This window comes from Macaca mulatta, chromosome 14, assembly GCF_049350105.2.
Source record: "Macaca mulatta isolate MMU2019108-1 chromosome 14, T2T-MMU8v2.0, whole genome shotgun sequence".
Lineage (NCBI taxonomy): Eukaryota > Metazoa > Chordata > Mammalia > Primates > Cercopithecidae > Macaca > Macaca mulatta.
This window is the reverse complement of record NC_133419.1, coordinates 94,583,141-94,609,225: the sequence shown is the minus strand read 5'-3', so window position 1 is coordinate 94,609,225 and position 26,085 is coordinate 94,583,141. Positions and strand designations below refer to the sequence as shown.

The 26,085-nt window shown below is 41.3% G+C and overlaps 1 protein-coding gene across 9 annotated transcripts; it reads right to left on the bottom strand.

Annotated features, from left to right (window-relative positions):
* Nucleotides 1-222: 222 nt before the first annotated feature.
* On the bottom strand, nt 223-26,082 carry C14H11orf54 (chromosome 14 C11orf54 homolog). Of its 9 annotated transcripts, XR_013404261.1 has the most exons (11): nt 25,917-26,068; nt 20,147-20,310; nt 17,122-17,220; nt 15,045-15,118; nt 14,763-14,864; nt 13,101-13,277; nt 11,038-11,187; nt 8,666-8,782; nt 6,616-6,716; nt 2,670-2,785; nt 223-454 (listed from the first exon to the last, which is right to left on the bottom strand). XR_013404261.1 is itself a non-coding variant. In XM_077964208.1 (10 exons), exons 2-10 carry the CDS (start codon nt 20,199-20,201, stop codon nt 400-402), a joined length of 930 nt encoding a protein of 309 aa, XP_077820334.1. In that variant the 5' UTR covers nt 20,202-20,310; nt 25,917-26,068; the 3' UTR covers nt 223-399. The 9 variants fall into 9 exon arrangements, 8 of the variants coding, with proteins under 8 accessions (XP_077820334.1, XP_077820335.1, XP_077820336.1 ...); XM_077964208.1 differs by lacking the exon at nt 2,670-2,785; XM_077964209.1 differs by lacking the exon at nt 2,670-2,785 and having other exon boundaries at nt 25,755-25,934.
* Between the last annotated feature and the right edge of the window lie 3 nt (nt 26,083-26,085).

The window sequence follows — 26,085 nt, the reverse complement described above, 5'->3', positions numbered from 1 at the left end:
CAGAGTACGTACTAGTATATACTAATACCACTACAGCATGTACCAGAGCACCTAGTATAGTATGTAATAGTTGCTACTGAATGAAAGATTAGGCCACACAGAGGCTTTACAGATAAACCAAAAGGAAGCTGAGCTTTAAAACCAAAAGCAACTGGAAATCTGCATTTAGGTGTTGTATTAGTCTGTTCTCGCATGCTGTAAAGACATACCTGAGACTGGGTAATTTATAAAAAAGACAGAGGTTTAATGGGCTCATGGTTCTGCGGGTTGTACATGCGTCTGCTTCTAGGGAGGCCTCAGGAAACTTACAATCATGGGGCGAAGGCAAAGGGAAGCAGGCAGGCTGGGAACAGTGGCTCATGTCTGTACCCAGAATTTTGGGAGGCTGAAGTGGGAGGATCACTTGAGTCCAGGAATTCGAGACCAGGCTGGGCAATGTGATGAAACCCTGCCTCTAAAATAAAAAACAAAATTAGAATAAAATAAAAATTAGCTGGGTATGGCATGTGCCTGTAGTCCCAGCTACTCTGGAGGCTAAGGTGGGAGGATGGTTTGAGCCTGGGAGGCCAAGGTTGCAGTGAGCTGAGATCATGCCATTGCACTCTAGCCTGGGTAACAGAGTGATATCCTGTCTCAAAAAAAAAAAAAAAGGAAAAGAAAAGAAAAGGAAAAAAAAATTTAAAAGGGGAGGCAGGCACATGTTCACATGGCCAGTAGGAGACAAAGAGAGAGTGAAGTGGGAGGTGCTTTCAAACAAGCAGACCTTGGGAGAACTCTATCACAAGATAGCACCAGGGGAATGGTGCTAAACCATTAGAAAACCACACCCATGATTCAATCACCTCCCACAAAGCCCCACTTCCAAGCCTGAGGATTACAATTCAACATGAGACTTAGGTGGGGACACAGAGCCAAACATATCAGGTATCTACTGTAGCGACAAATATTAGGTTGCCAATGCAAATAATATCAAGTGTTAGTCTAAATTTGAAGAAGTTAATCCTCATTGTGGTTAATATGAGTCAGAAAAACAGAGCATATCAGAGAAATGAGGCTAAAGGTAGGAGTTCTAGGAAGAGTAATCATAGATTTAACCAATGAATATACCAGATTTTCTGCATAAAATTCAGTGTTTAATATTTCATTATTTTAGTCACATAATTGCCCTGTCAGACTGTGTTCTGTTATCTGGAAGATCAAAATGAATGCTCTTTATCAACTAAGAAGAACCCTAAAGTTAAGAAAATGAAAGTTACCTATGGGTGGAGGGTTCAGGGCTTGGTTGGCATGGGAACTTTGCAAATTCCTAAGGCTACAAGAAAAACCACAATCTTGCTAAATTCGCTAAAAATAGGAGCTATTGGGAAAATTGTCAGAACCTTACCAAACCTGATTTACAATCCAAACCACTATAGCTCTGATTGGACAAAGGACCAGCCTTACAAAAATTCTTTCCTGATAAGCAACTGAAGACCTCAAACCAGTTTCAGCCAGTTTATAGAGACTGCATGCAAACTTTTGTGTCCAATAGTTCACCTTTTGACATGAAGAGCCAAGTTCCACCTTATTTTAATGTTAAAACCTTACCCCAAAGTGAACACGGTATGTGTGTTATATATATGTTTATCCATTGTACGTGTTCAACTTCCCTCGTAGATATGTATAACTTTTCTCCCAAACCTGCTGAATATGTTTTACTCTATTGTGCGATACAGGTCCTGTGAGGCATAAAAACCAACCTGCCCTTTTCCTTCTGGGAAGAGAGCACCTTTGGCATAAGCTGGAGACTCTCTTTTTGCTGTGCAAACTGAAATCACCAATATAGTACTCCTTTCTACTATTTAGCCATCCTTGTGGTCTTTTGGGTGACATTTTCTTTTTCTTTAAAGAAACACGGTCTGACTCTGTTGCCGAGGTTGGACTGAGGTGATGCCATCTGGATTCACTATAGCTTCAGCCTCCAGGTCTCAAGTGATCCTCCCACCTCAGCCTCCCAAGTAGCTGGGAAAACAGGTGTGTGCCACCATGCCCAGCTAATTTTTTTAGTTTTTGTAGAGATGGGGTCTATGTTACCCAGGCTGGTCTCAAACTCCTGGGCTCAAGTGATCCTCCCACCTCAGTCTTCCAAAATGCTGAGATTTACAGGCATGAGCCATTGCACCTGGCTGGATGACAATTCTTTAGGTTTATCTGTGCTCTTATTTTAGGTTTGGAAAGATGGTACGACACTGTGATGTATAATAAGACATGCAGTATGTATAGATAGTCTTAGTCCCAGTGTTCTGGCACACAGCTCCTAAAACCCTGGGAATCTCCAAAGTGATAAATGGTTTTTGTATGCTAATAAAATGACAGTGTTAAGTGGGTTTCTGCATGCTGGAAGCTCCTGGATAGCTTCAGGATGGGGGCTCCTTGCCCAGGAACTAACCAGTGATTAAAGAGTTATGACTTTCAGCCCCAATCCCAACCTTGAAAGAGAGGAGAGGCTGAAGGTTGAGCTGATCACCGAAGGCCAATGATTTAATCAATTCTGCCTACATAAGGAAGCCTCTATAAAATCCCAAAAGAAACGCAGAGGCAGGTGGATCACTTGAGCCCAGGAGTTCAAGACAAGCTCGGGTAACATGATGAGACCCCATCATGTTGGGGTTGGGCATCATGGCGCGCACCTGTTAGTCCCAGTTCCTCAGGCGGAGAGGGGAGGATTGCATGAGCCTGGGAGGTGGAGGTTTCAGTGAGCAGAGATCATGCCACTGCACTCCAGCCTGGGTGACAGAGTGAGAACCTGTCTCAAAAACAAAAACAAAGTCAAAATCCAAAAGAAAAGGGTTTGGATAGCTTCCAAATTGCTGAACATGTGGAGATGCCTAGAAGGTGGGGCACCCAGAAACAGTGTGGAAGCTCTGGACTTTTGCTGGCCTTTCCATATGTATCTCTTCTATCTGGCTGTTCATCTGTATACTTTATTATATCCTTTATTAATAAACTGGAAAATATATGTAAAGTGTTTCCCTGAGTTAAATGATCTGCTCTAAGCAAATTAATCAAACCTGAAGAGGCAGGCATAGAGACTCCAATTTACAGTGGGTTGGTCAGAAGTACAGGTCACAACCTGAAGCTTGTGATTGGCATCGGAAGTGGGAGGCAGTCTTGGAGGACTGAACCATTAAACTGTGGGATCTGATGCTATCTCCAAGTAAATAGTGTTAGAATTGAATTAAATTATAGGATCCCCAGCTGATGCCTGCTGGAGAATTGCTTGGTGTGTGGGAAAAACCCCCATGCATCTGGTCACAGAAGCATTCTATGTTATACTGAGTGAATGTAAGAGTAAGAAGAGCACTTTGGGCCAGGTGCAGTGCCTCATGCCTGTAATCCCAGCAATTTGGGAGGCTGAGACGGGCAGATCACTTGAGGCCAGGAGTTCGAGAACAGCCTGGCCAACATGACGAAACCCTGTTTCTATGAAAAAAGAAAACTAAGAAAAAATTTAAAAAGAAAAGCATTTTGATTTTTCCCCCCATCATCTCTATTAGATGGTGTGAATGTACCTGGTTTCCAGGCTTTTTGAATTGTGTCTATAAGCAGTACAATTTTGAACTGAAATCCCTAACATAAGAAATGTACACAAAACTATAGAAACTTAAAAGGATGAAATAAAATATATAAATAGATGTTCTAATATTCCCACACCCCTTGGAAGGTCATGTGTACCTGCTGCCCATGCACCTCATTTTGGAGGACACTAATGGAAGAGTAAAGGCAGTGTTTATATCTGTAGTGTGAAGAGGCCCAGGACTGCTTCAGATGATCTTCACACCTGGAATCTGACCTGAAATAAGCTCTGATCTGAAATCAAATCTGAAATCTATAATTAAGAATGTGACTTAATGTATGTTTGGCTGCCGGTGACTTTTAAGCCTTATCCCGCCCCTCGTCCCATTATGCCCCACACCTCTGGCAAGCTAAGCAAGCCTGGGTGCTGGTAGGCGGAGCTTGCAGTGAGCCGAGATGGCACCACTGCACTCCAACCTGGGCGACAGAGCAAGACTCCGTTTCAAAAAAAAAAAGCCTGGGTGCTTGCCAGATACGGTGGCCCATGCCTGTAATCCCAGCACTTTGGGAGGCCGAGGCAGGAAGATGACTTGAGCCCAGTCTGGGCAACATAGTGAGACACAATCTCTTAAAAAAAAATAAAGCAAGCAAGCCTGGGTATTTCCTTCTTTGATACCAGTGGGAAATTCAAACCACATGCAAGAAACATTACTCTGGCCCTACTCTCTAACCACCAAAAAACCCCAAGTCAGTCTCCTTCCCTGTTGTCAAATCCTGCTTAGGAGCTGCCCTGCCTTCCCCAGAAAGCTTATGTGAGTAACAACCCTTTCATAGTCTGTTGGTGTGTGTGTGGCTTCATCAGTCATTTTTTCTTTTTTTTTTGAGACAGGGTCTCACTGTGTTGCCCAGGCTACAGTGCAATGGTACAATCATAGCTCACTGCAACCTCCAACTTCTGGGCTCAAGTGATTCTCATGCCTCAGTCTCCTGAGCAGCTGGGACAACAGGTGTGCACAATCATGCCCAGATAATTTAAAAAAAAAAGTTTCTTTTTTTGCAGAGATGGGGGTCTCTGTATGCTGCCCAGGCTGGCCTTGAACTCCTGGCCTCAAGTGATCCTCTTACCTTGGCCTCCCTAAGTGCTAGGATTACAAGCGTGAGCCACTGAACCTGGCTATCAGTCTGGACATTTGAACCAAATTTTGAGTGTGGAATGCATCTCGTCTCAGTGTGGGATGGCCACAAAAAAAAAGCATCCTCCTTTACAGTTCACCTACTGCTTTATTTCTTTTCATAGCACTTAATACCACCTGACATATTACATATTTATTGTTTGTCTTCTGCACTAGACAGATCTCCAGCTTTAGTAAAGTGTTTGGTATAATCATTCGAGTGGCTACTTTGCTAGCACTGTTAAAGGTACTAGTGCTATAGTTGTGAACAAGGCCCTTGCCTGTATGAAGTGTACACTCCAGAGAGCAGGGTAGGTGTTCAATACATATTTGTTAAATGAAAGAGTATTAATATTGTTTTTGTCTGGAGGTAAGATACTAGAAACATAATATATCATACATTAAATTTTTTATTCATTTTTTTTGCATCAAAATAGTGCTTAAAATAATAGGAATTTATACTCACAAGACATAGCTAACATCCAGAGTAGACAATTAAAAAATATTATTTGAAAATTATGTACTTAGTACTAAAGACTTCCTAAATTTGTACATTAGCAAGATTGTCATTAGCACCATTAGAGAGTTGATCTTTGGCTAATGATTATTCAAAGAACATTCAGGAAAATTTCAACCATTACAATCAGTGAGTATAATTTTATATTTCAGCAAGGATAGTGGTCATGTTCAGCAATAGCCTCACTTACAAATTAAAGTAAGCTCACTTCAATGTTGCACTTTGATGCTGTTTTTTTTACCCCTTCTCTTGCAAATAACTAGTGAAATAAAAATTGCTTCTAACTGGCAATCGAAACAAGGGAGGAATTATGGCTAGCCAACTAGTTGCTAATGTTTGTGTTTTTATTTTTTATTAAAGAAAAAAATTTTAAATAATAGAGATGGGGTCTCACCATTGTGCCCAGGCTGGTCTTAAACTCCCAGGCTCAGACAATCCTCCCACTCGGCCTCCCAACATGCTGGGATCACAGGCTTCAGCCACCAGGCCCGGCCTGCTAATGTTTGTGAAAGGCAAATTGCAAACTTCTATGGTTTAACTTCATCAGAAGGGTAAAGGGCTCCCCACCTGCCACCTTGTTCCAAGAAAAAGGTATACTCTGATTACTAGAATGGATTTTTAAAATTCAATACAAAGATTCAATAACTATCAACATTTCTAAACACTGATTTTTCTTTTTATCTTTTTCAAGTGTTTTTCAATGTCCTGCAGGTAATAACACTGATTTTTCTAATACTCAGAAACATCTACTTAGCAGCTGTGATACTAATTTGCAAAATGTAATAATGTTATACAAATATAAGGTACTACTAAATACATAGCAGAAATAATTGCATGATTCCTAATGTTTATATTCAAGGTATAAACATGACTGATTTTGCTGATACTATAGAATTAAAAAAAATAAAGTTGCTATGTAAAAAATTAAAGAATATCTCAATTAGATATTTTTGTTCCTAATCTCTTTCAGACAGATCTATTAAATAATATAGAATATAATATCAATATATCCTTTCATATGAAGTGAAAAAGAATGGGGTTTAAGTAGTGAGATCACTTCTATTTTTTACTTTTTTAAAAAAACAGACAGGGTCTTGCTATGTTGCCCAAGCTGGTCTCAAACTCCTGGGCTCCAGTGTGCCTCCTGCCTCAGCCTCCCAAAGTGCTGGGATTATAGGCATGAGCCATTGTGCCTGGCCCGTGGGATCATTTCCATTGGTTTTATGTCAGTATCAATTAATGAGTCAATCAATTAATTAACCTTAATGATTTCTTTTTCTAAATAAGTATCAGCTGATTTAATCTCGCCCAATTGAATGAGACTCTTTTGGTTGATCAATGCGATAGAGAAACTCTGCAGGTAAGAAGTACCCAAGATATTCCACTGTATCTGGAGTAGTGTCATAATGGTAGTGTCCACCTTCTCCATGATGACTGAAAAAATGAGTGTGCTCCAGTCGCAAATCAAACCCCTAGGATAACAAACAATATGTTAGTACTCAAAGTATTGATTAGAGTTTAAGGGGGAAGGGATAACTTTTTATGTTGCAATAGTTTTCATTTTTTAAATAGGTAATACATTCACATGTTCTAAACTCAAAGGGGGCAAAACGATATATTCAGTAAAACGTATCTTCCTCTCTCTTGCCCTCACCACTTACACCCCTTCTTAGCAGTTGACCAATGTAAGCAGTTTCTTGTATATCCTTCCAGAAATATTTACTTTTATTTTTACTCAAATGTAGTATTTTGTACACACTTTTCTGCATGTAACTTTTTTTCATGTAACAATATAGTTTTGAGATCTTTGTACATCAAATCATAAAACAGCTTCCTCATTCTTTTAGACTTATGTGGTATTCCATTGTGTATGTAACTTAACTGACATTTGCATTATTTCTAATTCTTTTGCTACTACAACACTGTAATGAATAACCTTTTAACTAGTAATTTTACACAATTATGAATATATTTAAGTATAAAATCCTAGACATGTAATCACTGGATCAAAAGATATGACCAGGCTAGGCGCAGTAGCTCATGCCTGTAATCCCACCACTTTGGGAGGCTGAGGCGGGCGAATCACTTGAAGTCAGGAGCTTGAGACCAGCCTGGTCAACATGGCAAAACCCTGTCTCTACCGAAAATACAAAAATTAGCCAGGTGTGGTGGTGAGCACCTGTAATCCCAGCTACTCAGGCGGGTGAGGCAGGAGGATTGCGTGAACCCAGGAGGCGGAGGTTGTAGTGAGCTGAGATCGCATCACTGCACTCCAGCCTGGGCAACAGAGCGGGACTCTGTCACAAAAAATAAAAAAAAGAAAAGATAAGACCAATATTTTAGTAGGTATTTGCTTTGAATTGATAATATTTTTTCTAGTGTATAGTATTATAATATAACGAACACCAAACAAGATGACAGGAGACCTGAATCCTAGTTGTGACTCTACTATTTTTTTTGAGATGGGGGTTACACTGTTACCTAGGCTGGTCTCAAACTTCTGGATTCAAGTCAGCCTCCTCGGTACCTAAGAATACTGGGGCATGCCACCATGCCTAGCTACACCTGCTATTTAATAAAATAATTTTGGGTGTTATTTAAAATGCCTGTGCCTTCATTTTCTCAAAGGTAAAATCTGCTCTGCCTAACTCATAGGATGGTGAAGAGCTCCCTTATCTTCCAAAATAATTCTAGAGACTACCCTAATTCTTAAATAACACCACCACATGGCCGGGCGTGGTGGCTCACACTTGTAATCTCAACACTTTAGGAGGCAGAGGTGGGTGGATCACCTGAGGCCAGGGGTTTGAGACCAGCCTGACCAATGTGGTGAAACCCTGTCTACTAAAAATACAAAAATTAGCCTGGCATGGTGGTGCATGCCTGTAATCCCAGCTACCCGGGAGGCTGAGGCAGTTCAATCACTTGAACCCAGGAGGCGGAGGCTGCAGTGAGCTGAGATTGTGCCATTGCACTGTAGCCTGGGCAACAAGACTGAAACTCTGTCTCAAAACAACAACAACACAAAAATTGCCTAGTTCTTAAAGATTATCCTGCCAGGTGTGGTGGCTCACGCCTGTAATCCCAGCACTTTGGGAGGTTGAGGCGGGCGGATCATGAGGTCAGGAGATCGAGACCATCCTGGCTAACACAGTGAAACCCCGTCTCTACTAAAAAATACAAAAAATAAGCCGGGCGTGGTGGCGGATGCCTGTAGTCCCAGCTACTCGGGAGGCTGAGGCAGGAGAATGGCGGGAACCTGGGAGGCGGAGCTTGCAGTGAGCCCAGATCTTGCCACTGCACTCCAGCCTGGCCACAGAGTGAGACTCCGCCTCAAAAAAAAAAAAAAAAAAAAAAAAAATTATCCTAAAAATCAAGCATTATCATTATAGTATAATATAAAAAACAGACACAGACTTACTGGGTCTCTGGAGACAAAAACTGGTAGACAAACCAAAGGAGCCTTCATCTCATAAAAATGCAACCATTTATTCACCTCTTCATCAGAGTTCAAGGGGCAGGAAGAAAATTCTGCAGGCTACAACAAAAGATAATTATATAGGTAAACATACTGAATATTACGAAGAATTAAAAATTTTAAAAATATATTTTATTTATTATTAATTTTTAATTATACTTTAAGTTCTGGGTTACATGTGCAGAACATGTAGTTTTGTTACATAGGTATACACGTGCCCTGGTGGTTTGCTGCACCCATCAACCCATCACCTATATTAGGTATTTCTCCTAATGTTATCCCTCCCCTACCCCCCCAACCCCCGACAGACCCCAGAGTGTGATATTCCCCTCCCTGTGTCCATGTGTTTCCACTGTTCAACTCCCACTTATGAGTGAGAACATGCGGTGTTTGGTTTTCTGATCTTGTGATAGTTTGCTGAGAATGATGGTTTCCAGCTTCATCCATGTCCCTGCAAAGGACATAAATTCACCCTTTTTCATGGCTGCATAGTATTCCATGGTGTATAGGTACCACATTTTCTTAATCCAGTCTATCATTGATGGACATTTGGGTTAGTGCCAAGTCTTTGCCATTGTGTATAGTGCTGCAATAAACATATGTGTGCGTGTGTCTTTATCGTAGAATGATTTATAATCCTTTGGATATATGCCCAGTAATGGGATTGCCGGGTTAAATGGTATTTCCAGTTCTAGATCCTTGAAGAATCGCCACACTGACCTCCACAATGGTTGAACTAATTTACACTCCCATGAACAGTGTAAAAGCGTTCCTATTTTTCCACAACCTCTCCAGCATCTGTTGTTTCCTGACAGGGTCTGGCTCTGTTACCCAGGCTGGAGTGCAGTGGGATGATCACGGTGGGCCTGGAAAAGGCACAAGTTTCCACTATGGTGTGTGGGATTGGCAGCTGGCCCCCTGGCCTGAAGGCAGGGCCTTACCGGAAACCTGCCCCCTTCTCCTCCTAAACCTGTCTGCCTCCTGCTGCCAATCATGGAATCCAGGCTGTAGGTGCCAAGGGGTGCCTGAACGCCAGTGCAGAGCTGCCCTCAGCCCTCGCTCAGCTTCCCTTCTATGCTGTGTCAGCGCCCAAAATTCAGAAGGGGCTGGGGCGGCAGGGGGCTGGTGTATCAGCAGTGCCCTGAGTGTGTGCACATCTGGCTGGGCTGTGACAGCAACCAGGCTCTGCCTGACTTTGCTCCTGGATCAGAGCAGGCGCTGACAGCAGGGAGAAGCCAGGCAGTGGGAGCAGGCATTTCCAAACCTGCAAGAGCAGTGCGGGCCTTCCCAGACCCCGAAGAAAGCAGGAATGCCTAGGTCCGCAGCCACCGTTTGGGCAGCTGCAGCTGCGTGGAGAAGGCGGGGCTCCTGCCTACTCCGTGGAGTAGGAGGCCCAGGTCTGCAGCCACGGGTTTGAGCTGCTGCAGCTGTGCCTGGGAAGATGGGGCTCTCGCCTGTTCCAGCCGGGAGAGGAGAGGGATGCCAGGGACCACAACCATAGCTTGGGCGATTGCAGCGGCACCAAGGGAGCTCCAGCGCTAACTCGGAAGGGGCGGGACTCCCACTTGTCTTCAGCTCCCACCCGCTCCATGGAACGTGTAGCCTCAGCTGTGCCTCCCTGCTGCAGTCACTCCAGACAGCCTGCTGCTGCCATCATCACTATGTTGACCAGGCTGGTTTTGAATTCCTGGCGGTCCTCCCACCTTGGCCTCCCAAAGTGCTGGGATTACAGGCATGAGTCATTTTGCAGGCCTTGAATTTATCTTGATCTTAAAAACAAACATATCCAAAATAAAGTTCTAATATATTAACATGGATAAAAACATTATCTTATAATCTGATTTACAATATTATCATTTAAATTTTAAAGTAATACAATCATAGTAAAAAGGATTTGTTTAGAGTGTCTTTGAATGTAGAATTCCCAACATATACCTTACAATTCTAAGATGTGGCCCAGCGCAGTGTTTCACATCTGTCATCCCAGCACCTTGGGAGGCTGAGGCGGATGGATCAGCCTAGGTCAGGAGTTCGACACCAGTCTGGCCAACGTGGCAAAACCTTGTCTCCACTAAAACTACAAAATAAGCCCAGCGTGGTGCTGCATGCCTATAATCCCAGCTACTCAGCAGGCTGAGGCAGAAGAATCCCTTGAATCCGGGAGGTGGAGGTTGCAGTGAGCCAAGATCGTGGCACTGCACTCCAGTGTGGGCAACAGAGCAAGGTTCCGTTAAAAAAAAAAAAAAATCCTGAGATCTTAAACATGTGCACACATACAAACTCCTTCATGCATGTATGCACACATGGGCTCGTACCATAATGTGAGACTTCACTTTTCCCTTCTGAATTATGAAAGTACCTCCCATTCCTACAGGCTTATTTCCATAATGTTTTTCCAGGGTCTGTCTCATACAAGTCACAAAGTTAAGTGGTCCAGTTCTTCTTTTGGCTTTCACCTCAATTACCTATAGAGGACACAAAGATGCGTATCATTGACTATGCTGCAAAATAACTACCGAAGTAAAACATTATATAATTTAATGCTATCAAACAAATATTCTGTTCTTTGCATAGAGCCCCCAGATCTGAGTTGAGATGTTACAATCCCGTGAGTCTTGATCAATCTATATACATATGTATACACACACACACGTACATATCAGTTATATGTAATTTATAAATAAGTCTTAAGCATGCTTTCTTGAACTGAGAAACTGAGAAAGACAAGTTTCTCAGTGTAGACAAGTCCTACACTGAACTCTAGAGACTCTTAACATGTGTGTCAAGGCAGTCAAAGATTGAGAATTACCTGCTTTAAAGGAATTAACCTTTGGTAAGTGGGGATGAGGAGAATATGATTACATTTTCTCACTTCCCTTAAAAATCTGTACTGTATCATCTCCACAACTTGGAAGTTAAGTATTTTCACTTCTCAATCTCTTATCTCAAAGTAGTCGAAGAGGCTATCTCTACTTACAAAACTGGAGAGTCTTCACAAAAGCTAACACTGAAATCATCTTTTTGTGTAATAACAGGAAGTAAATATGAAGTATGGCATTAGTTTTCCTTACTTTCTTCTTGCTGTAAGTTTTTGCTACCACCATTTCTATCTAGAGCAATGTATGATTCATCAGAAAGAAACAAATAACCTATTTACTACCTGTAAGTAGGCATTATTTATTTTAGCTGTATGGTTCATGTAGATGACTTACTTACTCCCCAAATTAATATTCTATTACCTTTTAGTTCACAGAAAAAGGTCTTCCTGACTAAGTAGTCTTCTGTTTTTTTTTTTTTTTTGAGACAGGTCTTGCTGTCACCCAGGTAGGAGTGCAGTGGTGTGATCATAGCTTGTTGCAGCCTCAAACACCTGGGCACAAGGGATCCTCCTGTCTCCTGAGTAGCTAGGACTATAGGCATGTACCACATCTGGCTAATTAAAAACACAAAATTTTTTTTTTTTTTGAGACAGGCTCTTGCTATGTTGCCCAGGCTGGTCTGAAACTGCCAGACTTAAGTGATCCTCCAGCTTTGGACTCTCAAAGGACTGGAATTACAGGCATGAGCCATTGTGCCAGCCGTACTATTCTTTTTTTTTTTTTGGAGACAGAGTCTTGCTTTGTTGCCCAGGCTGGAGTGCAATGGTGCGATTTTGGCTCACTGCAACCTCTGTCTCCCAGGTTCAAGCAATTCTCCTGTCTCAGCCTCCCAAGTAGCTGGGACTACAGGCGTGTGCCACCTTCCCTGTCTAATTTTAGTATTTTTAGTAGAGACGAGGTTTCACCATGTTGGCCAGACTGGTCTCAAACTCTTGACCTCAGGTGATCCACCCACCTCGGCCTCCGAAAGTGCTGGGATTACAGTCGTAAGCCACCGCACCCGGCCTCCAGCCATATTATTCTTAACCTTAGTTTGAAAGATGACTTTTGCTCTGCCTTTAGTACTCTCTGAATCTTTCATTACTGGGTTAAAGAGCTTTGACTTAGGAAGCTCTAATTTTCATTTTTTTTTGAGACAGTGTCTCACTCAGTGGCCCAGACTGGAGTGCAGTGGCATGATGTTGGCTCACTGCAACCTCTGCCTTCCGAGTCTGAGCGATTCTCTCACCTCAGCCTCCTGAGTAGCTGGGACGACAGGCACACACCACCACACCCTGCTAATTTTTGTATTTTTTGGTACAGATGGGGTTTCACCATGTTGGCCAGGCTGGTATTGAACTCCTGACCTCAAGTTGACCTCAAGTTATCCACCCAGCTTGGCCTCCCAAAGTGGGAAGCTCTAATTTTCTTAGCAAAATCATATTTGTGGCAGTAAAAGTTCACATTTTTAGCTATCTGAGAACATTTAGGGAATACTGTATTTTTATGGACAAAATCACCTTGCCAGGTTGGCCCTCACTGGCGAAAAGATTAGCCAGTAATGCACACTCAAAATCATGATGTTTCTCACTGTATTTCTCCAGGAGGCACCCTCCATCTGCAGGGTTTACATGGGCAAAGTAACTACCATTCACAGGAGGCTTGTGTTCACTTTCTGTCTGAATAACTGGCATAAACTGAAAAGAAAGTGAGGCAATTAGTCAATCTTTGTATCTCTGCAAAGAGAATATCTTGAATAATGTTATAAAACATTTAATCCTTTTAAGGCATTTCAGTTCAAGTCCTAATAAGAGAACATACAATACATAATATTTAATTTTAGACATAAAAAACTTGAAAAACTTTTTTTTTTTTTTTTTTTTTGAGACGGAGTCTCGCTCTGTCGCCCAGGCTGGAGTGCAGTGGCCGGATCTCAGCTCACTACAAGCTCCGCCTCCCGGATTTATGCCATTCTCCTGCCTCAGCCTCCCGAGTAGCTGGGACTACAGGCGCCCGCCACCTCGCCCAGCTAGTGTTTTGTATTTTTTAGTAGAGACGGGGTTTCACCGTGTTAGCCAGGATGGTCTCAATCTCCTGACCTCGTGATCCGCCCGTCTCAGCCTCCCAAAGTGCTGGGATTACAGGCTTGAGCCACCGCGCCCGGCTTGAAAAACATTTTATAAGATATTTATAGGCCGGGCACTGTGGCTCACGCCTGTAATCCCAGCACTTTGGGAGGCCAAGGGGGGCAGAACACGAGGTCAAGAGATCAAGACCATCTTGGCCAACATGGTGAAACCCCGTCTCTACTAAAAATACAAAAATTAGCTGGGCGTGGTGGCGTGTGCCTGTAGTCCCAGCTACTCAGGAGGCTGAGGCAAAAGAATTGCTTGAACCTGGGAGGTGGAGGTTGCAGTGAGCCAAGATAGCGCCACTGCACTTCAGCATGGCGACAGAGTGAGGCTCTGTCTCAAAAAAAAAAAGAAAAAAAAAAAGATATTTATAGTATTTCTTACAGTGTATCTATAACTTGCATTAAATATCTTATTTTAAATTTTAAACTGTTTTCCCTAAGTTGAACACTAGGCAAATTGTATTAATGTTTCTGCAAAGAACTTGTATGACTATTAGTCATATCTGAAGATGTTATGAGACAATGAGCAGACTTAAGTCTTGTATTCATGAGATTCAAAGAAACAGTAATATTTTCATATGTAATAATGTATATTAGTAATAACTATTAACTTTTATAAATAACCATCATACTATTGTGATGGTTTCCTACTATTTGGTCTTGAAGAAGTTGACTAGATCACTAATATTCCATTCACCTTCTAATCCAAAGCTGCCTGCATACCCAAAGCAAGGATTTATAGAGAAATTAGGAATCCTGTAAGACTATAAATGTTTTATAATCCAGAACCTTCAACAGAATACCATAGAACCCTGCATTTATCTAAGGCTGAACCTATAACCTAAGAAAATCTAAAACTATAAGTTAGTACTCCATTACAGTTAGTCCAGCTGGAGTGTGTGCTATAGCAGAAATCTATATCAAGCAGTATTAAACCTGCAGAGAGACTTACAATTCACTCAGAAAGTAGGATTTTTGGCACTAAAAGCAAAAAGACAAATCAAATGTCAAATCAATAAAGTAAAATAATTTTCTTATACATGCTGACCTCAGAATTGAACCCGAGAGTCTGAAATGGACCTGCTCCTGCTCCAAGAATAAAAGCTCCAGGCAGCTTGATTTCTTTTGCCATTTTATTCAGATCATAAACCTATAGAAGAGGAAAAAATATTATTTAAGGCACAACTTGTACAAAGTCCCTAGTTTACCTTTTATTATTGATCCATTAGCACTTCCTTGCCAATTGATCAACAGGTCTTCTAATAATAAACAGAGTAATCAACCCAACTTCTACAATCTTCATGTGAACATGCAGAGTAAAAGTACTTACTTTTTTTTGGTTTACAAGAGGCAATAAGTAAGGCACACCTCCTACTTCTGCAATTCTAGTTTTCCCACAGATGCCTAAAAAAAAAAACCAAAAAACAAAAACACAAGCCATCTTAAAAATAGGCAAACATCTAATTTAATAATAAAATGCCAAAAGACATGAATTTAATTTATTAACAGTACATAACTTCTCCATTCTCATAAAGTTTTACAAATAACAGGGATTGGAAGACATAAGTAGCTAGAACCCCTGTCCTGTTTTAAGTACCTGTGTCTCTAATATCATCATAACCAAGCATGGCTTATATAGTTGGTGGCATAAAGGTAATACAAGGCAAGGGCAAGGGTTAGAACTGGGGCCAAAGTTTGGATTGGGTAAGGTTTCTATAATGTTTTTAACGCCTTATTTCTTAAAAAAAAATCTATTTTGGGGTGGTTTTTGTTTTTTTTTTTGTCTAAAATTGTTTTTTAATTTTTAATTTAAAATATTTTGTTCTGATAGAATGTAAATTCTTAGGCAGTGGCTCACGCCTGTAATCCCAGCACTTTGGGAGGCCGAGGTGGACATATCATGAGGTCAGGAGATTGAGACCATCCTGGTTAATACGGTGAAACCTCATCTCTACCAAAAATACAAAAAATTAGCCAGGCATTGTGGCATGTGCCTGTAGTCTCAGCTACTCGGGAGGCTGAGGCATGAGAATTGCTTGAACCTGGGAGGCGGAGGTTGCAGTGAGCTGAGATCATGCCACTGAACTCCAGCCTGGTGACAGAGCGAGACTCTGTCCCAAAAAAAAAAAAAAAAAAAAACAGAAAACTATAAAGAAGTATTATGCTAGCCGGGTACAGTGGCTCATGCCTGTAATCCCAGCACTTTGGGAGGCTGAGGTGGGCAGATCACGAGGTCAGGAGATTGAGACCATCCTGATTAATATGGTGAAACCCCGTCTCTACTAAAAATACAAAAAAATTAGCTGGTTGTGGTGGCGGGGGGCTGTAGTCCCAGCTACTCAGGAGGTTGAAGCAAGAGAATGGCGTGAAGCCGGGAGGCGACACTTGCAGTGAGCCGAGATCGCACCACTGCACTCCAGCCTGGGTGACAGAGCGAGACTCCATCTCAAAAAAAAAAAAAAAAAAAAAAAAGGATGCTAAATGCTTTGAAGAAGTTAAAAGACATTGCCATATGGTACACAAGCCTTCTAGAATTTACAGCTCTACTTAAAATAAAAGATTGTTTAAGCTAGAAAGGCCCCCAAAAAACATTCAATTCAAATGCTCCCATGTTAATGTATCTCAAAGTCAGGTTTAAGACAGAACTGAAGTCCAGAATTTCTATGGCAAACTCCTTTTTAGCAAAGATGTTAATTACATAATAAAAAGAACACTTTGAGTGTTTATTCTCAAATTCCTCATCATAACAGGGTATAACGGGAGAGGGTTAGACTTTGGAAAGAGACAGACTTGCATTTGAATCCTGATTATGATTTACACTGAGCTTATCTAGCCTCTCTCCTTTTCAGTTTTCTCACCTATAAACCAGGGGTACTACTTACCTTGCGGTGTTATTGTAAAAACTGAAACATCAAATAAATATCTATCACACTGACAAATTATTTTATTCTCCTAATACTAATTTCCCTTCCTTCTCACTTCAAACAGTGGATGCTCACTTGGCAAATTTGTTGAAGGATTAGTTTTAATAAATTATTCAAATACAAGGCTTTTAAGATCCCTTCTGGTCTTGAATAAATAAAATCATAAAAATTAAAATCAGTTTCCATAACAGTCCGAGCAACTAAAAGCAAAACTCTCATGTGATACAAAGAATTCTAACCTATTGGATATCTATTCTATAATCTGTAAAGGTTACATAACTGCATAAAACATAATCCTTTTCCACAATAGTATGAAATGAAATTAATATCAGAAGAGTGAGCACAGAAATTTGGCACAATTTAGCCTAAATGTTGTGACAATATCCTTTATTTGTAGATAATTTAAGATGTTCTTAAAAATAATTCTAGTTTCAAAAAAATATTTAGACTAAAAAACAAAAGCTAATTGCAAAAATAGCTTACCTTTTACAGGAAAGGTAAAGGGTTCCTTAGTCAAATCAGGGCAATCAACTACAGAGACCTGGACATCAGCAAAGTTATCTTTTAACCCCTTCTGCATAACTAATAAAGACAAGGAATAAGATTATTTAACATTATGTAAAAACTTAGCTACCACATATCAAAAGTGCCCCCAACACACTCCCAATCTCAACTTGTATAATAAAAAAAAAAGGGGGGAAATGGTCTTATTAATGAATATAACTAGACATTAAACATAATCATATAGTACAATGTAGACTAAGATACATAAATACTTCCTCTACAGTGATTTCCAACTGTTGAAGATAAACAGCCTGCACTTGTGTGAGGATGAGGATTACCTTCTTTTTTGAAAGAAGATTCCAAAAACCAACTGAAATGTGAACATTTAAACTTTTTGAAAAGTAATCACATGTAACAACTTCAGTGAAGGTAACAGACAAAATATTGAACAAAGCAGCCAGACACAAAAGACTATATACAATATTACTTCACTTTATGCATCTCAGAAACAGGCAATGGATCAAGGCTGACTGGGAAGGTATGCAAAGGAGCCTTCTGGGATGTTGAAAATATTTTACATTTTGATCTGGATAGCAGTTACATAGGTGTAACTATTGTTAACATTCATCAAGCTATACACTTAAGATTAGTGTACTTTACTGTAGATAGTTATACCTCAATAACAACGTAAAAAAGCACAGGTATCTCAAAGTTATTAATTTAAGACCGATAATATTTCCCTCTCTCTCTTTTATATGTAGAGACGAGGTCTTTCTATATTGCCCAGGCTGGTCTCGAACTCTGGGGCTCATGTGATCTTCCTGCCTTGTGTCTCCCAAAGTGCTGGGATTACAATGAGCCATCACACCTAGCCTCAACGGTTTTTTTTTTTTTTTTGAGACAGAGTCTCACTGTGATAGCCTCACCCCGTCGCCCAGACTGGAGTGCAGTGGTGTGCAGCACGATCTTGGCTCACTCAGCCTTGATCTCCAGGCTCAAGTAATCCTCCCACCTCAACCTCCCCAGTAGCTGGGACTATAGGCGGATGTCACCATGCTTGGCTAATTTTTATAAAAATGGGGTTTTGGCTTGTCGCCCAGGCTGCTCTCAAACTCCTGGGCTCGAGAGATCTGCTCACCTTGGCCTTCCCAAATGCTGGAATTACAAGCATGAGCCACTGCCTCAGCCTATGTACTTTTAAGGATCAAAAGTTCTTACAAAATTTCTTTCTTTTTTTTTTTTTTTTTGGAGATGGAGTCTCACCCTGTCGCCCAGGCTGGAGTGCAATGGTACGATCTCGGCTTACTGCAACCTCCACCTCCCAGGTTCATGCAATTCTCCTGCCTCAGCCTCCCAAGTAGCTGGGGTTACAGGCACCCACCACCACACCAGGTATTTTTTGTATTTTTAGTAGAGACGGGGTTTCACCATGTTGGCCAGGCTGGTCTTGAACTCCTGACCTCGTGATCCACCTGCCTCGGCCTTCCAAAGTGCTGAGATTACAGGCATGAGCCACTGTACCTGGTCAATTTTTTTTTTTTTTTTTTTGAGACTGAGTCTCACGTTGTCACCTAGGCTGAAGTGCAGTGGCGCGATCTTGGCTCAACATAACTTCTGCCTCCCGGGTTCAAGTGATTCTTTGTGGCTCAGACTCCCGAATAACTGGAATTACTGGCACACACCATCACGCCCAGCTAATTTTTGTATTTTTAGTAGGGATGGGGTTTTGCCATGTTGGCCAGGCTGGTCTTGAACTCCTGACCTCAAGTGATCTGTCCACCTCGGCCTCCTAAAGTTTTGAGATTACAGGCATGAGTCACTGTACCAGGCCATAAAATTTCTACTTTTACTGAATATATCCTGCACATATAGAAGGAAAAGAGAAACAAACACAAAAGTGAAAACAGGTTCTAGAAAAGTAATAAAAGAAAAAATCTGGCCAAGCATGGTGGCTCATGCCTATAATCCCAACACTTTGGGTGGCCGAGGCAGGAGGATCAAGTGAGGTCAGGAGTTCAAGAGCATCCTGGGCAATAGAGCAAGATCCTATGTCTACAAAAAGAGAAAAGAAAAAGAAAAAATTCCTAGCTACCCTGTCATATTAGGGAAGACGGATTGATGAAAAAGAAATACAGGCCAAACAATACAGATTGTTTACTAGCTACCATTCAATTAGGGGGGGAAAAAGATTATAAGATTATTATAAGATTATAAAAAAAGTTACAACAAAGCAAAAATGAGTCTATTTCTTGACTTCGACCTTATCAGGATGACAAATGAACTACCAAAACAACACATCTTGAGAAACAAGGGAAGGTATATAGTTACCATCAGAACAGAATCTAGAGGTTGTCAAATAAAGGTTGGTATTCTGACAGACTTTACAGTTTTGGATAAGAACTATTCCTGGCTTCATTTTGTGTGCCCGTTTTTGTTTTCCTTTTTTTGCCTATGTTCCCTCCTAATTTATCTTGGGAAACTGCCTTAAATACTTGTTTGAACAAGGTGAAATATATAAAAATAAACACAGAGAGAAATCAAAGCAAGTTCACTGGCAGTCTGTCATTATCAGTGGTGTGGGGGAATTATATTGGGAATACGATTAACATACAACAGTAGAAAATACATTTAAAGAATAATGTAAGTGAAAAAAGTTAAAGCAAAATTGTGCAACTCTTTGGGCATCACACATGCTTAAGTCTTGGATTACTAATCATTTACATCTTGTAAAGTTGGTATCATCAATAATCTGTAAGTGAAAGAAAAAAGAATTTACAAATTATAATTTTAGTTTTTTTGGAGGGACAGAATTTTGGATTTTCTCAATAAAAATGGGACAGAACAGAAACTGAAATGGAAAATGAATTCCATACCAAAAGTATTATTTTGATAAGTAAGATATAGATATAGGTAAGTAGTAAGATATAGATAGATCTTAGAATCTTTTTAAAAGAATTTTCTCTTGGGATAATTTTTAAAAATCCAAAGTTAATATTGTTTTTACCTCCAGCAAGCTCTTCTAGACTTGGTACATGAAAAGAAAACTCAGCACAAGTCATTTTCTTTCTTCTTTAGGTGTGAGGTTGGACAAATAGAGTTACTCTTGGTTAATTATCACAAGAGTCCACAGTGCACCAAGTATGAACTGCTTCTGTTTTGGAAATGAACCTTTAGCATTCAAACATATAAACAGAACAAAAGGGCATTTAGGTTTCTATCTTCACAAAAAGTCAAACACAGCTTCTAGTATTTAATATTCCAAGTGAGAAACAGACAAGTGACCTTTTAATACTTATACTTTATTTTATTTTAATTTAAAATTTAAAACTAATTTTTTAATAGAAACACGATCTTGCCATGTTGCCTAGGCTGATCCTGAATTCCTGGTCTCAAGCGATCCTCCCACCTCTGCCTCCCAAAATGCTGGGATTACAAGTGTGAGTTACTGCTCCCGGCCAATTCATTTTCTTTTTTAAAATCATATAGCTGGAGTGAACATCCAATTTTCTAATGGTTGGTCTAAGGAATATAGGTCTTGAAGCAAAAGGTACTTATTAGGAGTTTATGGATAAGTGTTTAAATGGTTGTAGATAACAGTACATATAGGATTTGTACAGTACAGATAGGATCTCAAGTATTTCTATAATAGATATGTGTGTTTTCTATTCTATATTTCACATTTAGGCCAAAAATTAAATGAGCTCCTTAGACTATCATTTTGTCAAAATAAAATTTAAATTACAAATACGAATGGAAACTTTTATGGAATGATTAGCCTTTGAAATTCAAATTTTTATTTTCATTTACAAATAAATATACTTTCTTGGTAAACAGATTTAATGTTCAATTCTGATAATCTACCCAATTATAATTTGATAGTTAAATATATGCTTTTCTATCATTGCAACTAAAAAATAAAATACATACCAAGTATACTTTGTAACAAATAAGTACACATACACATAGATTATTATCTTACCTTAAGTGTTCAGTGATGAAGTGTGCAACCAGAGGGAGATAAAATGAAGGCAGGGAAAAATACAAGTAATATGAGGTAGACAGGTATCCTACTCCAGGCCAATCACAACAGGGAACACAGACAAGACTCTTAAGGGTGTTTCTAAGAGTACTGCAGGAGTTTTCATTAAAATTGTTAATAGAACACTTCATTAATCTGAGTGGCCTCTGCCCTTAATATGCCTATTTAGCAAGTGGAAAGGCGATCTTCAGTCATCTGAAATATTCTTCTAAATTTTTTTTTCTAATTTTCCAAAGAGTCGTAGGTTGTTTAGAAACTGGGTTTCTAGTTCCGGTACTTTTCAACAACATATCCTCTATAACCATTCTATTACATACCTTTAGGATGTTACATTTACTTCAGTACTTTATCAAATACCAGCTTTTATTGTTCTTGATTTAATATATGTAATCTAATCTCCCAAATATATATAACTGTTTATAAAGCGTCCCAAATCTTTTTTTTTTTTTTTTTTGAGATGGAGTCTCGCTGTCACCCAGGCTGGAGTGCACTATGGCACCATCTTGGCTCACTGCAACTTCCACCTCCCAGGTTCAAGTGATTCTCCTGTCTCAGTCTCCCTAGTGGCTGGGATTACAGGCGTGTGCCATCACGCCCGGCTAATTTTTTGTATTTTAGTAGAAACGGGGTTTCACCATGTTGCCCAGGCTAGTCTCAAACTCCTGAGCTCAAGCAAATCCACTTGCCTCGGACTCCCAAAGTGCTAGGATTACAGGCGTGAGCCACCACGCCCGGCCCCCAAATCTTACATAATCATACTTAAATTATTTTAAACAGAGTTTTGTGTGAGGAAAAGAGAGATCAGACTGTCACTGTGTCTATGCGGAAAAGGAAGACAAAAGGAACTCCATTTTGATCTGTACAAAGAAAAATTGTTCTGATTTGAGATGCTGTTAATCTGTAACTTTAGTCCCAACCCTGTGATCACAGAAACATGTGCTGTATTGAATCAAGGTTTAAGGGATTTAGGGCTGTGCAGGATGTGCCTTGTTAACAATATATTTGCAGACAGTATGCCTGGTGAAAGTCATCGCCATTCTCCATTCTCTATTAACCAGGGACATGATGCACCACGGAAAGCTGCAGGGACCTCTACCCGAGAAAGCCTGGGTATTGTCCAAGGTTTCCCCCCACTGAGACAGCCTGAGATATGGCCTCGTGGGAAGGGAAAGACCTAACCGTCCCCCAGCCCCACACCCATAAAGGATCTGTGCTGAGGAGGATTAGTAAAAGAGGAAGGCCTCTTTGCTGTTGAGATAAGAGGAAGGCCTCTGTTTCCTGCATATCCCTGGGAACGGAATGTCTCCGTGTAAAGCCGCCTATTCGTTCTATTCTGATACAGGAGAAAACCATGCTGTGGCTGGAGAGGAGATATGCTGGCAGCAATACTGCTCTGTTACTCTTTGCTACACTTAGATGTCTGGGTAAAGAGAAACATAAATCCAGCCTATGTACACGTCCAGGCACGGTACCTTCCCTTGAACGTATTTATGACGCAGATTCCTTTACTCACGTTTTCCTGCTGACCTTCTCCCCACCATCACCCTGTTGTCCTGTCATACTCCCCTTTCCGAGACAGTGAAAATAGTAATCAATAAATAGTGAGGGAACTCGGAGACCAGTGCCGGTGCCGGTCCCCTGGGCCCACTGTTCTTTCTCTATACTTTGTCTCTGTGTCTTATTTCTTTTCTCAGTCTCTTGTCCCACCTGACAAGAAATACCCACATGAGTGGAGGGGCAGGCCCCTTCAGTTTTGGGTTGAATAATTTATAATTGTTCAGGAATGAGACAGTTTAACTTTTTCTTTTAAATAATTTTAGATTAACAGATATTACATACAAATAATTCCTGTATATTCTTCACCCAGATTTCCCAAATGTTAACATTTTATCACATTCTTTATCAAACAAACATTGGGTACTTATTTATGAACACGTCAAAATCTGCACAACGAATAGTATATTCATTTATAATGATAATAAAAGCACTTTAGATATTTTTGCTGGCAGTAGGAATAAAAACACAAGTTAAAATCCAAATGTAATCTTAATTTTATTCCCTTTATTATCTCTTTTCTTTAGTAAAAAGTTAGGTCAGTTGTTTCTGTTTATTTATGCCCCTACCAAAGTAGAAACAAAGTCCAATCCTGGGAGGATGTAGCTTGAATAACTGGTTTAGAAATGTACTTATTAGGAGTCCTTACTAGGGATTTGTGGATAAGTGTTTAAATGGTTGTGGATAACAGTGCATACAGGACTCTCAAGTATTTCTATAACAGATATTTGAGCTTTCTACTCTATATTTGACATTTAGACAAAAAATTAAATGAGTTCCTTAGCCTATCACTTTTTCATAATAAAATTTAAATTATGAAGGCCCGTCCAATCCTAAAATGAGGTGAACTTCAGGCAGGGTGATGGCACTGTAGGCAGTGTGGTAGCACGTGTATGTGTGTGTTGGAGGTGGGGAGAGGGTTACAGTTGGAGCTGAGAAAGGGGTTAGGTTCTCACATAAACTCCAGGAACATAGCCTTGGGCCAGATAGAGGCAAACAATATTTTCCTACCTAATTGGTGGGAGGCGATGGCCCAGAAATAGGGTCTAGAAAGGAAATGGAGCTGCAGAGGTTAACACCTGAAGGGGTAGACCAACTATCGCAACTAAACTGGTTACCATTTGAGTGCACACTGTGTACCAGACACCATTAGACACTGTGCAGACATTCTCTCAACTTTTCACAACCATGACAGATTGTGAGACAGGTTGTGGGTCTTCAGGAGTCGCGGGCATCCCTCAGACACAGCCGCACGGCCTGCATGGAGTTCGCTCCTGCCGGCGACCACTCGCTCGGGCTCCAGCATCTGCTCACCCCTACGCACCCTCCCATAAAGGGTGGGGCGCAGCAGGCCTGAGTGAGTGGAGTTCCTAGCTTCCAGCACTCCAGTTCCCGCCTCATTCACTCGCGCGCCCCTTCCCGCGAGGAGTCGAGAGCTACGGGCTGAGAAAGGGAGACACCGCAGCCCCAAGAACCGCGAAGGGGTCTGAGAAATATCTTGCTTCAACTGCACTCCAGCCTGGGTGACAGCGCAAGACCGTCTCTATAAAACAAAGGAATATGAAATGTGGCCGGGCGCGGTGGTTCACGCCTGTACTCCCAGCACTTTGGGAGGCCGAGGCAGGTGGATCACTTGAGGTCAGGAGTTTGAGACCTGCCTGGCCAACATGGTGAAATCTAGTCTCTACTAAAAGTACAAAAATTAGCCGGGTGTGGTGGCGGGCGCCTGTAGTCCCAGCCACTTGGGAAACTGAGGTGGGTGGATCTCTTGAGCCTGGGAGGTGGGGGTTGCAGTGAGCTGAGATCCGGCCACTGCACTCCAGCCTGGGCTACAGAGCAAGACTCCGTCTCTTAAAAAAAAAAAAAAAAAAAAGAAAAAATACAAAATGAAATGTGAAATTTCAGTGATTCTGCATTAGGAGTTAATTGTTCCTTCCCTTTAATACCACTTTTCCCCTTCTTTTTGGACAAGGGACGCTGCATTTACATTTTGCATTGAGCCTCACAAATTACACAGCTAGGCTTGCTGCTGAATATGGCAGTGAAGGACATGCCATACCAGTCCTGGAGCTTAGTCACTGCCCAGCCCCTGTGGATCAAATGCAGTGTCAGACTTTTTATCCCCGAAATTGTCCAATCTATGGAGCAAAGGAGGGTAAAGAGACCAGATTACTTTTAAGGCACGCTCTATCCTAAAATGATGTAAACTATAAAATAAGATTAGACAGCTTTACTGGTTTTTGCGGTGTATCATATGAAAACAGAAGTTTGAAACCAGAAAAATCAAACCAGTTCAATCCTTTTAAAAATTTCTTTGGGAGGCCGGTGGCTCACGCCTGTAATCCCAGCACTTTGGGAGGCCGAGGCGGGTGGATCACCTGAGGTCAGGAGTTCGAGACCAGCCTGACCAACATGGAGAAACCCCGTGTCTCCTAAAAGTACAAAAAAATTAGCAGGGCATGGTGGCACATGCCTGTAATCTCAGCTACTTGGGAGGCTGAGGCAGGAGAATCGCTTGAACCCGGGAAGCGGAGGTTGCGGTGAGCCAAGATCGCGCCATTGCACTCCAGCCTGGGCAACAAGAGCGAAACTCGGTCTCAAAAAAACCCCAAAAAACCGAAAAACAAAAAAAAAACCAAAAAACTTTCGAAGAAAAAAACCCCACCAAAACTAAACTAGTTTACACAGCTTAATCTTAACTCAGGAACTGGTCAAGGAACTAATGGTGGGGGGCGGGGAGGATGTAGGAGGAAACAGGAAAAAGAAATCCTCCACAGGTCTCACTTGTGACGTGTTAGCCAATTCCTGGGAGGCAGAAAGGGTGAGCTCCCGAAACAGGTGCAAAGGTGGGGAGGAGACCTGGGCGTGCTACGGCATAACACTGGCGTCCAGCACAAAGGTTACAAACTTCGAGTAACCTTCCCGAATATTTTCACACACAAGGGTTTTGAAGGCAAAAGTAGACACAGGATGACAAAACACTCATTCACACATCCCACCCGTCACCCTCACCACATACTCTGGACCAGGTTTAGAAAGCCGGGAGACAGCTCAGCAAACGCGAGACCACCGGAAACGACCCGGGCTGAGAGGCTGTTTCCTCGCAGTTCTCATCCACTCACAATTGGCCGCACATTTTCTTTTTGTTATTTGCCGAAATGTTCTTGGCTATTCCACTTACCGAATCGGTCACGCAAGCAAAACACCAGAATCCCGATCTCCGCCTACGCCAACCCCGCCTCCTCAGAGTAAGCGAGCTACAGCTCCGCCCACGTTAGTCGCTCCTCCCTGCGCGGCGAGAAAAATGGCGCCCCCGCGTCGCGACTCCTCCCACCGCTCGCCTTCTTCCC